Source organism: Strigops habroptila, chromosome 8, assembly GCF_004027225.2.
Source record: "Strigops habroptila isolate Jane chromosome 8, bStrHab1.2.pri, whole genome shotgun sequence".
In the NCBI taxonomy this organism is placed as follows: Eukaryota; Metazoa; Chordata; class Aves; order Psittaciformes; family Psittacidae; genus Strigops; species Strigops habroptila.
Genome location: NC_044284.2, coordinates 56,153,712 through 56,165,603, shown reverse-complemented (window position 1 = coordinate 56,165,603; position 11,892 = coordinate 56,153,712). Strand labels below are relative to the sequence as shown.

General features: G+C 42.7%; 1 protein-coding gene across 1 annotated transcript in view; it reads left to right on the top strand.

Annotated features, from left to right (window-relative positions):
- The first annotated feature begins 264 nt into the window (after window positions 1–264).
- The window catches only part of TTC39A (tetratricopeptide repeat domain 39A), a 46,381-nt gene continuing 34,753 nt past the window's right edge, over window positions 265–11,892 (top strand). Inside the window, exons 1-2 of the mRNA XM_030495398.1 lie at window positions 265–431; window positions 11,760–11,864. Of these exons, the coding sequence (XP_030351258.1) occupies window positions 397–431; window positions 11,760–11,864 (140 nt within the window). The 5' untranslated portion in view covers window positions 265–396. The remainder of the gene's footprint in view (window positions 432–11,759; window positions 11,865–11,892) is intronic.

The following is an 11,892-nucleotide window of genomic DNA, read 5'->3' as shown; positions in this document are numbered from 1 at the left end:
CCTGTGTTTTCTCAATAGGAATTAAGGACTCTAATTCCAGCACATAATGCACGTTTCCCTCGGGGCGGGCTCACCGCAGGCCTTCCTTCCCCTCAGTTCCAGAGCGGGCCGGACCCTTCCCCTCACACCGAGTCCCGCACCGGGGCGGACCAGCCCTCGCCCCGTTATTACCGCGCCCGGGGCAGCCGCAGGGGCTGGGGCAGTCGCCGCCGCTCACCTGTGGGGGTGGCCCCTCGGCCCGGCCCTGCCCGATCATGCGCCGAGGCTCGCTGCTGCCGCCGCCGCTCCACACCATGCGAGGTGGCTGCGGCTGCCGCCCGCGCCGGGGAGCAGCAGCGCCGCCCGCCCGCTCCGGCCTCCCTCCCTCCGGCTGCGGGAGCCCTTCGCGACGCCTCCATGGACCCCCGCGCAGCCAGCGGCGGCGACGCGCGGTACGGGGCTGCGGCGGGCGGGGGGGGGGCCGTGGCCCTTACCTCGGGCAGCGGGGGCTCTGCCGCCACGGGCAGCGCCTGCAGCGGGGCCGGCTGTGGGGAGTCCCCGGGGGCTGCGCTGCCTCCCCCCGGCCTTGCGGAGCGCTCTGTCCCGGGCGGGAGCGCCGGTCCGGTGCCGGCCGGAGCTGGGGGTCTGGTCTCCGGAGGCGCCGGTGTGGAGGGGAGGGTGAGGGCGGCTCGTCGCCCGGGTTAAGCCGCCCGTCTGGGTCTGGAGCCTGTAAATCGAGTTTGGTGCCTCTCCGAAGGGCTCCGGCTGGCTGCGGGGAGTCGGTGCCTCCGTAGCCCCGTCTGTCCGGAGGGGCCGGGGCTGCCCAGGTGCGGTGGGGACCGAGCCGCGCTTGGCCCGGTTCTACTCGCAGACCGCTCAGGGGTGCGGGCGAACGGCGCTGTCCGCCCGCTACCGACCTGAGCGCGGCCACTGGAGGGGCACAAACTGCTTTCTGCACTTTGAGGGCTTTATCTATCTACTTACTCATTTTCTCTTAGACAAAAGCATTAGCTTAAGCTAATTACGTGCCTGTACTGCAGTCCATCACATAGCTACATGCAAATTAACTCTAATGCTCAAAGTGTTGTTCAAGAGCAGTGGCGTGTCTCTGAAATCTGTGGAAGAGCACGGAAAACCTTGTCCTTGAGCTCCTGTTTGCACAACTTGCAGCACACCTTGACAGTGGAACGCTGGTGGTGATTGCTCTGTAACTCAACACCTTCTTGCTCACCCTGGCTGCGGGTGGATAACTTTCTCCTTTCCACGTGTGCACTCCCACAGCCCCTAAAACACACAAACTTACCTTGTGTGCGTGTGATGGAGCTGTTCCTTCCAGCTGAATCAGTGTGCAAATAACATTCTTCCCTGGTGATGATGGCGTGTTACATTTTAGATGTGTCTGCATTAAAAGGCTGTTTGTGGCTTCCCTGTTTGACGTAAGACTTTTGAAATAACCTGCTTTATAACCTATGCAGGAGTAGAAACGTTTGAGAGGTCAGCAAACTATTTCTCAGTTTGGAAGAGGTGGTAAAGGTTCTGTTCGTGGCTCTTCATGAAGTGTTGGGAGAGGCGTTCTGCTCTCTCTTTGCCTGTTTTCCCTATATCTTAAAGTTGAAACCAGCAAACATCACCCCAAGACTTTAATTCATTCTCAGAAACCATGTTGGAAAATGTTTCTTGAACTTCAGATTCTGTAAGCTACGCAATAGAGCTCATTTTTTGGTGGCATCTATGTTAAGGTTAGAGTTATTACAGAGAGTGGTAGGTGGGCTAGTGGAATTTAAAGCAGCAAAGTCCTGTAGGATTAGAAAATACTCAGTGTTAGACCTGCTAATGATCCAAAATGATGTGTATTAGTATTTGAATAGTTTTATACAGTATTGTTTCCATGTTCTGTCTTGATAATCCTTTAATGGGCGAACAATTCTTTTTTTTTTTAAGCTTTTCGTTAGTTTTACTCTCCAGGGTGGGAAGGTGGCCCATGTGTTTGCAATAATGATTTTAAATCGCATCGTTAAATGACTTCCAGGTCTTGTGTTTGCACTGACAATCACAGCTGCGAAGGCTGAGAGATCGTGGTTGTGTTGTGCTTCTGAAGTTCTGAACGTGCAGAAGAGCATTTGCAAAACATTTCAGGAGCAGGAAGGAGTTTGCGTGAGCTCTGATGGATTGGGCAGGTTGTCCCAGGCATCAGGATGTGTTACTGGAGATGCTGGTGCTGGATCCCCATCACCTTTCTGCAGCTCCATCTACTGGAACCAGCTTCCAGCTTGACTCTGCACCAGGATGGGAAGTGCTTCAGGCGTTTCAGTTACTGCCCTGCAAAAAATTGAAAACATAAATATCAGGAATTTTGATTATTTTTTAATTTGAAAAAAAATCACTATTTCCTTATTGTCATTCACATTTACTTTAAATGCTCCTTTAAAACCCTGATGAAGCTCCTAGACAGTGTTGTCAGAGGCCCGAGCTTGTGGTTTCTTAGGTTTCAGATATGTTTTGGGAATAGATTGAAATTATTAGCTCATAGCTGGAGGACACGATGGATTAGTGCACTGGTTGGAACGGGAAAGTAAATGCCAGATTCTTTGAGTAGGGGGGTGAAAAGTGACCTCCCATTTTGCAGGTGTTCAACTTTCACCTTCACTTTGGCAGTAGAACTTTCAGTCATCTTCTGTGGAAAAACAGCAGAAGAGAGTCTGAATGTTCGAGTGGTCGTTCAGATATATTTTCCTTAATGGTTTGAATCTCAAATGCAAATCAAACAGAATGCAGTACTGAAATTGCATGTTATTTTATCTTTCTCTTTGGCTCTAACTAAAATTATCACCCTGAGCTGCTGAAATCTTTTCCCTACATCTGCATAAAAGGTTTTAATTTTGACCAATCCATGTTTCCTGTCAGAAATGGGAAGAAATGCCAGAAAGATCCCACTGTTCTGAGTTCAAAATCAAACTTGCTTTTTTTGCCTTTTTTATCCTCAGGTAGCTTGCTTAGTTGGTTTCGCACTCTGAAATGGAGAGAATAATAACTGTCTGCTTCCTGAAGCCGTTGTGCCTAAGAATAACTTCAAAATGGCTTTAGAAATACTGAGTGCCAAGGAAAGTACTTTTTTTCTGTTCCTGAGTATTGATTCAATAGGCAGGCTCAGGAGAGTTATAAAGGTGTATTGAAGTGCTATGCTTTAATTTTTACTTAACTGTGGAGAAAGTGGCGTTGTTATTGGTCAAGGTTCTGTGAAATACGCTTTGCAGATGACTTCTAAGATATAAAGTCAGTTTGTTGGAAGCTCTCAGGGAAATAAAATCTGAAATTTCATGTAAAGCAATGATTAAAGGCAAAGCAACAATCCTGTTCAAGCATTTTGTGTCATTCCTGTGTATTTTCTATGAGAGCCTAAAGTACTGTTCAGCAATGGGATTGAAACAAAAGCACGATTTTTTTAAGTCACAGTAAAAGATATTACAGAGTAATTTATTTTGAAAAGCTTTGCATGGATTTCATGCAAAAAAGACCCCCAAACCAAACAAAACCAAAAACCAAACCAAGAAGCATTTCAGCCCAGATTAAGTACTGCAGGAAGATGCCTTTTAAGCCAAAATGTGTATTTCATCCCTTCCATGTTCATCACTACACTGAAATCTGAAAGAAGCGAAGTGTAAGTCAGTGTAAGAAAGTACAAACCAGACTTTCCAAAATGCTGGAGTAAGATCATAGAATCCCAGACTGGTTTGGGTTGGAAGGGACCTTAAAACTCATCCAGTTCCAAGCCCCTGCCACGGGCAGGGACACCTTCCACTGGAGCAGGTTGCTCCAAGCCCCTGTGTCCAACCTGGCCTTGAACACTGCCAGGGATGGGGCAGCCACAGCTTCTCTGGGCACCCTGTGCCAGCGCCTCAGCACCCTCACAGGGAAGAACAACTTCTTTATATCTAAATCTAGATAACTATTTTGTTACCTACCAGTCAGTCTTTATTACTGCTAGGTAATGCAGAATCCAACCAAGAGGGAAAACTGAATAAATACTCCCTAAATTCTCACTGAATCTTATTTTAGTAATAACGCAGACTCTACCCTGGTCTTGCAGTCCTTATAAAACCAAATCTCACAGATTTTGTCTGGCTCTTTACCATGAACATGGCAGACCTGAGCTTGCGTTATGCTTACTGCTTTTTTGTTTGTTTGTTGGGTACCTAAATATGCTCAGCACCATTGCAAGACAATGGACTAGTGCAGCTCTTGTTACTTCTCATTAGTTTTAATAGAGCAAGTGGGTATTGTAAGTGGGTCTAAAGACCTTAAGATGCTTAAAAAAACCAAAAAGGCATGATAAGAATCACATCTTTCCTTCATAAGTGACAAAGATTGTAGAGTATTTGAATTGAAAAAGAAGAGCTGTCCAAACTTGCTGACTTTTATGATTTATGACGAAAATTTACTCTCATTTGCAGCAATCCTGTAATTTTGACCCTGTGTGAGCTAATTTTCTTCATGCATTCCAATATGTTAGTGCAGTTCCAGGATGCTTGGGTTGGTAATTCGTAATTTGCTGGAATGTATATATATTGTGTGTGTGTGTATATATATAGTTTGATGCAGGCAGTTCTAACTGGGAATAATCACCCACAATTGTGTGTTTAGCCCTCTGTCAGCAACCAGAGCAGTACAACACGGAAAGGGAACTGCAGAAATGACACCAATACTTTATCTGAACAAACCTATCTTAATGAATTTATTGCATTGTTTGCCCTTTCAAATACAGGATGAGAACAGTGAATGTAATGCAGCCTACATCCTGCTTGGTGCAATTTAAACAGCAGTGGGACCAAGGGCAGAGCACCACTGATTACCTGGTCTTTGTTCTGCTGGCTCGACTGCTTTGCCACATCCCTTTGTTCTGTGAGCCTTCCCTGGAACAGGAGTGCTGAAAGCTTGAGTATCTTTTTAACAAAAGACCTTTGACATTGCTGACGCCTCAGTAACTTGGTGATTTGAGAGCTAAGTTAAACTCAAAAATTAACTGCATCATACTCCATGTCCAACTTGAAATACTAAGATATCCTGAATTCCAGAATTGCATCACTGTTGTTTCTCTTTATGAAGGATATTTGGAGAATATTGAAGCCTTCCCAATTGCTTTGTTGTTAAAAATAATGGCATTTCTGCAGCACCAAGGATTCTTAGTCACAGGTCAGAAATGTGTTCAAGAACACAAAAAGATAAATGCTGAGGTATTACTAGCTTGGCACATAGAACAAGAAGGGATATGGTAGAACTCATTTTCTTGCATTAACTTATTTGCCTTTGAATTATGGAGATATTTCTGTATTGTCTGAAAACTGAATAGTAACAAATTATTGTGAGAAGGGCTTACTGATTCTCCTTTTCATGGTAATGAGAGAGCTGCTCATCCAAGATTATTTCTGATCTCTCGTGATTTTGGAAATGTTTGCAAAAGAAGAAAAGAATTCTTCCCAAGTGATGTGCTTTTTGTTTTCCTTGATTATAGAGATTTCTTCAGTCTCAGGCACAGAACATTTGTAACATGGTGCTGCTCAAAGCAGTCATCTATTTAGAAAGGTAGTAGTCATGGATTTAGGATGACAAACTTGAAAAGGCTAATGAAAATAACCCAAGTGTATCCTGGTATTCCTAACATCTCTGTGGTTATCCAGCATTATGAGAATAGAAAGTGGTGCCATGGCAAGAATTTCTATAGTCAGTGGTGATATTTTGGGGAACATGAAGTGGGAAGGCCACCTTGGCGTCTGTGATGGTACTTACCGCACATGGTGGCCTGGTGTATCAGCAAGTCAGGTTGTGTTCATGTTGGAGCTGCCTTTAGATGGTGGTGTTTTTTGCATTGAGAACTGAAATTCATACCTTAGAAATGTGCTTTGGGATGCTCCTCACGTGTGTGAGTGGTTGGTGTTAGCACTGATGAAGCTTTGGTAGCCTGAGCGGCACAGTGTTTGTAGGAGCAATATGGTTTTACTACTTCCTCTTTGGGAAAAATGAAGCCATTTTGGGCATGTGAGTCTAATCTCTTTTCAGCTCCATTTCATACTCATATTGTAAAGAGGTTGTTGAAGGATTTATTATGTTGTCTCTGACTACGTGGCTAGAAGCAAACCTCTCTAAATCTCTTTGTAAAGACAAAATGTAGTGCTGGTTGTTGTTTCTCTGTATGTAGTGAGCTCTCCACCATCGTAGTAGTGAGATGCACTGCCAAGTATATTCAGTATTGATGCAGGTAGTTTAAAAGACCTATGCTGGTGCAACGCAGTCCTTTGTACCAGTGCTATGAAAGTTTGTGCTTCTTTTTAATGGCATAAGATTAGCATTATCATGCAAAAATTGAGACTGTGTGTTAGAGAGCTCTTGATATAAAGAGAGTAAAGGAGGCCAAAACACAGTATTGTCCAGATTGTTAAATATAAAATAAAATCAAGAGTAAATACTTCAAAGTCACTTAACAGGAAACTTTAGAGCTGAAACTGTAACCCTTCAGATAAACAGCTGTGTTCCCCTTGCCTTCCATGTAGTAATGCTGCGTGCTGAATGGTTCCGATTGTGTTGCTGAAGCAGGAGAGCAGGAGCAGAAGCCAGCTGAGCAGTACAGGTAGAGCTATTGCAGCAGTCAACCCAGAACCTGGGTTGGTATTCACTGGAGTAGCTTTGTTGATGGTTTTGAATGAAATGAAAGCAGCATCAGTCATTACATAGCCCAATTGTGCTGATGTTGTTCAAGCCCCTGAAATAGGTCTCCAGTGTGGTTAGAGAGATTTTACTGTGAATCATAGAATCAATTAGGTTGGAAAAGACCTTTAAGATCATCACATCCAACTTTGGATGGGAATATAGTCTTTCCATTAGATGTTTTCTCTGATTTTGCATCTCACTTGCTTTACCTGTTTGGAACTAGCCTATATTTGGGAATATATTTTCCCTGTATTTGGGAAAACAGGGTGTGCTTCCACTGCTCCCCCCTACAAGAGTCTCCTGATAATGGAGAGCAGAGGGTCAGCCACTGAGTCGCCAGCACTTGGTCTTCTGTGTCATGGTTTCTTATCAAGTACTGGTTTAGCTCAGTTGTGCTTGACTCTCTATTTTGTTCTCTTCCTCCGAGTGAACTTACCCATGCACACTACCTCAGCTGATTTAGGCATATAATGTAGATTTGGCAGAGAAATGCATACATATTTTAGGGTGTGACTAATTTAACTTGCTTTCACTGTTTCACAATACTGAGAGAGCTCTTGAATTACTGTTGAAAGCTTTACTATAAGGCACAGACTTCAGACTTACCTTTTTTGCAAAGTTCTGATAACTACTGTGAGGTCAAAGGAGTTCAGTAGTTCAGCATTTTTCAGGATACAAGGTTCAGTATCTTTTTTATTGAAGAAATGCATAAAATTCAATGAGAAATCATAAAGCATATGTGCTGCAAACTTATAATAAGAAACCAGACATCATCATGCACGCAGTGAAATACAATTAAGCAGAAATATGGTAACTCCCACGCTCAAAAAAAGCCTTCCCTCGCCTTCATTTTGACCATGGAAAACATCGTGATTCTTTCCTTGTGGAAATGCTTTACGTTTCATTAATATTCAGAAACTTAATTTTGCTTAGTTCTGCTTATTCATTTTGTTTGATATTGCTGTTGGCATAAAAAGGATGTGATGTTCAAGGAAAAAAGGCATTGCCTAGGATGTCCTGAGTAATTGTGCTTCCAACTAGAGACAATGGGAATGCAGTGGAGTAAGGAGATCAGTTCTTATCGTAAGTCACAGAGTAGGCTATAATTATGATTTGTGAAGCACCCCCAGTCGTGGTCCCTGGGGCAGAGAATGATGATTTCATAAATAATAAAACCACAATGAGAACCATATGACTGTCCTTGCAAGACCTGCTGCCAGAATACAAAAAACATGGAAAGAAGCTTCTAAAACAAAGGGGGGGATAGCCTAACTTTGGAAATACTGCAGATCTTTTTAGATTTGTTTTCTTAAGTTAAAAGAAAACATTGATACGCATGGGGAGAGAGAGGTTGCATGCTGAAGGTTGTCTGAGCGTGTAATAGTTTCCAGAGAAGTGGTACTCAAAAACCTGCCAACTCAAGTCCTGAAAACTTGGCAGAAACAGCCAGAGCCTTCACCATACAGAACTTTAATGACCATTTAGAGAAATACAGTATCAGTTAGAAACTGTATAAACAGCTGGTGAAAATCAGGAATAATCTTTTTGGAATAGCTCATGATCCTGCCCTGGAAGCACCCTGGTTAATTTTAGGTTATAACCAGTAGTTATTCTCAACTGGGGGAAAAAGAAAATGGTATTATCTTGTATGTCCTGCTGTGGCCCGGTTACAGAGTGCTGTTATGAACATGTAATGGAGTCATTAATGGGGCAGCCTGTGGATCAATTACAGTAATTTATATACCAAATACAGCACAGGCTTTTCCTGTACAGGATGTCATAAAACCAGCATTTAAGGGATTTAATCAGGTATGTTAATGAGCATCTTCCTGAAATTATCCTCCACTTGTTTACCATTTTTGGGCCTTCCTTCTGCAGTTGATGTCTTCATTATTAGCACTGCTTTGTATAATCTAACAAATAAGGCCATATATAGGAGAAAGGACATGTATAATTTTTAACATTAGATGGTCTTGGAGAAACTAACTCATCTAAGTATGACATAGCTGATCAACTTCTACAGTCCAGGTGTTGTAATGAGGAAGATTAGTAGTATAGTACAAGCTACTATTTACTAGGAATACAGTACAAGCTTTAGCTGCTTGTAGCTGTCCTTCTTATGTATAGGACCAGTACTGGTGATGTGCCAGCAAAGTATTTGGGAGCATATGCTGACTTCATTTTGGGCAAAATCAGCTAAATGAGCTCACTCCGCTAATTAAATTATTTATGCCAACTAGCCTCAATTTGCATGGCATTAAGGAGAGACTTTTACAAAGAGCGTGTAAAGTCTCACTACTTCCCAAACTTACAGGAGGCAGCAAAAAGCAACGGTTCGGGTGGTGGAATGAAGTCTGTTCAGCAGGGGATCATTGCTGGGAAAGAAGTACTTTCTCATCTCTCTGGCATGTCTGTTCCTCACATTTGCAACAATTAATGCCTCAATTCTCTTGCAGGTCAGCTGGCCTCATTTGTGTCTCTGTTTGGGGGTTCATAGGTTTCTAATGTGGTCCATTGCTACATGCAGTAATTTTTATTGTTTCAGATCTGTAATTACAGGGATACCTGACTTCTGCCTAGCTTGTACCGAATGAAAGATAGCCGATGCTGCCACGTAATTTCAGGCAGGTCTGTAGATCAAAGATATGCTGGCAAATGCCAGCACCTTTTGCATTAGTAGCATCCAGTGAATAGAAGAACTTCATGTGTCGTGGACTGGCTTCCAAATCGCTCATTTGTAGTGTGTTGTAAGTGAAGTAGTGATGCTCATAACTCTTCTCATATCATCCCTAATGGCCAATCAGAGTACGGTGTGGCAGGCAGTGGGCACTGCCCTGCCCGCTGCTCACGCTGTGACTGTCACTCGGAGCTGGGTAAGTAGCACCGAGTGCTGCTGCTGCTCGATGCTTGTGCCTGGCTGCTGAGTGGGCATCATACAAATCATACATCATCATACAAATGACTATGTCAGAAAACACAAGACATTTAGCAGAAAGGTAAGTAGCAGTACACAGCATTTTCCATTTGGCTTAGAGGCAGTTCTGATCTTGCTGTTGAAAGAAGGAGAGAATCTGCAGCCCTCTGAAGCATGACTAATCAGTTTGCTAAAATGCTTAGCACTCTCTAGTTTAATGTATTTCTTCCCTGTTGTTAACAGCAACAAATGATGATTTGTAGCATTTATGTAAGGTGTGTATTCAGTTCAGGTCTTAAACCCTTTACTTGGGAGCTACATGAAATGTCAGGATTCCATGGAGCAGGATGGAAGGGTGCAACTTGTATTTTGGTGCTGTTGGGGGTGGCACTGTGTTAACTTTTATTCCAGAAAAGATACCAAGTAATGAATATGTCTTATTTGTGCTTTGAGATTCAAGTGTTTTTTTCTTTGTCATCTTTCTATTTCAAAGTAATATTTTGAAAAGATTTATTTGTATTGAACGGGGTAATGCTCCTGCATTGGCAGGAAACAAGCAAACATTAAAAACACGTAAAATGTTACCACTCTAAATATATTAAATCAGATGAAATATGTTTTATATAGTCTTAAATATGCTATTTGCTTCAGGGATGCAGATTTTAGAAAGGGCAGATAAGAATTGTAATTCATATAAACAACAATTGGCAGAGTTTTAGTTATTATAGTAAGTAAGGCTCAGAATGGTTACACGGACATGATATTGCATATTGTATGAGATGGGTGCCAAGACTTGGTTAATCAATGTTTGCAAAGCACTTGGAGGAAGTATTGGGCGCGGGAGGATTCACAGTGTATCTGAAGTGTGATGACAACAGCCACTGTGAACAGTGTCATATAATGTTTCTCTCAAATTTATAATCCTGTTTTTCATATCTATAATTATGCTCTCTTTTTCTTTGCAGTCATTATCCTTAAAAACAAACCCAAGCTGCTGCTGCAGTCAGTGGTTATTACTGATGCTATCTTTGTTCTGTGCTCCCCTGTCTTTTCCGTAAGATGATACCAGGACTTTGCTTTCTGTTTTTCCTTCAGCAGGCTATGTGCTGTGCCATTTTTAAAGGAACTAACATAGTTTCTAAGTCACAAGACAACTCACATTAGTTATTGCTGGTTGGAGTCAGGAACATGGTGAGGATTTGTTTGTGTTTTGTTGAGGAGTTTTCTTTGTACAGACTTGTATATGACATAGTAATGCAGTATAGGTCTTTGATCATTAGATGCAGATGTTTCAATGTCCTAACATTGGCCAGGTGACCTTAACTTTGTTAGTACAAGGCTTTATTGTTTCTTCTGTGAATTTTTTTGTCCAGCAGTTCTGATGGTTATGAACTTGGGCCAAACTTGTTCAGCTGGTTTGTATTATCTTGCTGCCAGTAACCCAAAGACCAGCTGAGAACCCTTGTGATGGGTCAGGCTGACATCTGAATGTTGTAAGGGAGAAAAGTACAGCCAGAGTAAGCTGCTGAAAATCTTCTGACTTTGAGATGCAGCAGCAGGGTTTTTTGTTTGAGTGCAGCAGCATTTCTTACAGATGAAGTTCCCAGGACCAGGCGCAATGTGAATTTCAACCAACCTGCATGTGTGTAGTGGTCTACTGGTCAGAAACCATTCAGAATGTGAGCTGAACTAAAGCAGGTGTTCCAGCAGTAGTCAATAGAATAATCTGATGCAGTTTGGCAATGTCTTATCCTTAAAGTGGCAGCATGGTCATAATGTCACCAGCTTGTGGTCTCTGTCAGCTTTACGTACACTCAGATGTGCATTGTCACCCAGTGCTTCTGTGTTCCTGATACCTGAGCTCATCAGATTGCCACACTCCCACATGGTAACTTCTGCATGTCCAGGTTCCTACAGTACATGCAGTTTGTCTTGTTTTCAGGAAGTACAAAACTTAAACAGCTTTCCACATGTCACAAGGTAAGAGCATAGTTTAGGAAAACCACCCACCAACATAATGGAAGTCACTTTCATCTTTTGCAATCACTAGAAATGGAATAGCAGGTTATACATGGGAATAAGGCTAGAACTGAAGAAAGGGAGTTCAAATGTAGCAGTAATGTACCAGTAGATGTGCTGACTTTGTTCTTTCTTCTTCTGTCAGGTCACCTCCATCAGACCTCAACGTGGCATTGCGTGAGTGTATGGCAGCTCTGGATTTGTTTCTTAACAACAAGTTCTCAGATGCTTTGGCTTCTTTACAAGCAAAGTAAGTTGATTACTTTTCCTAGTTTTTC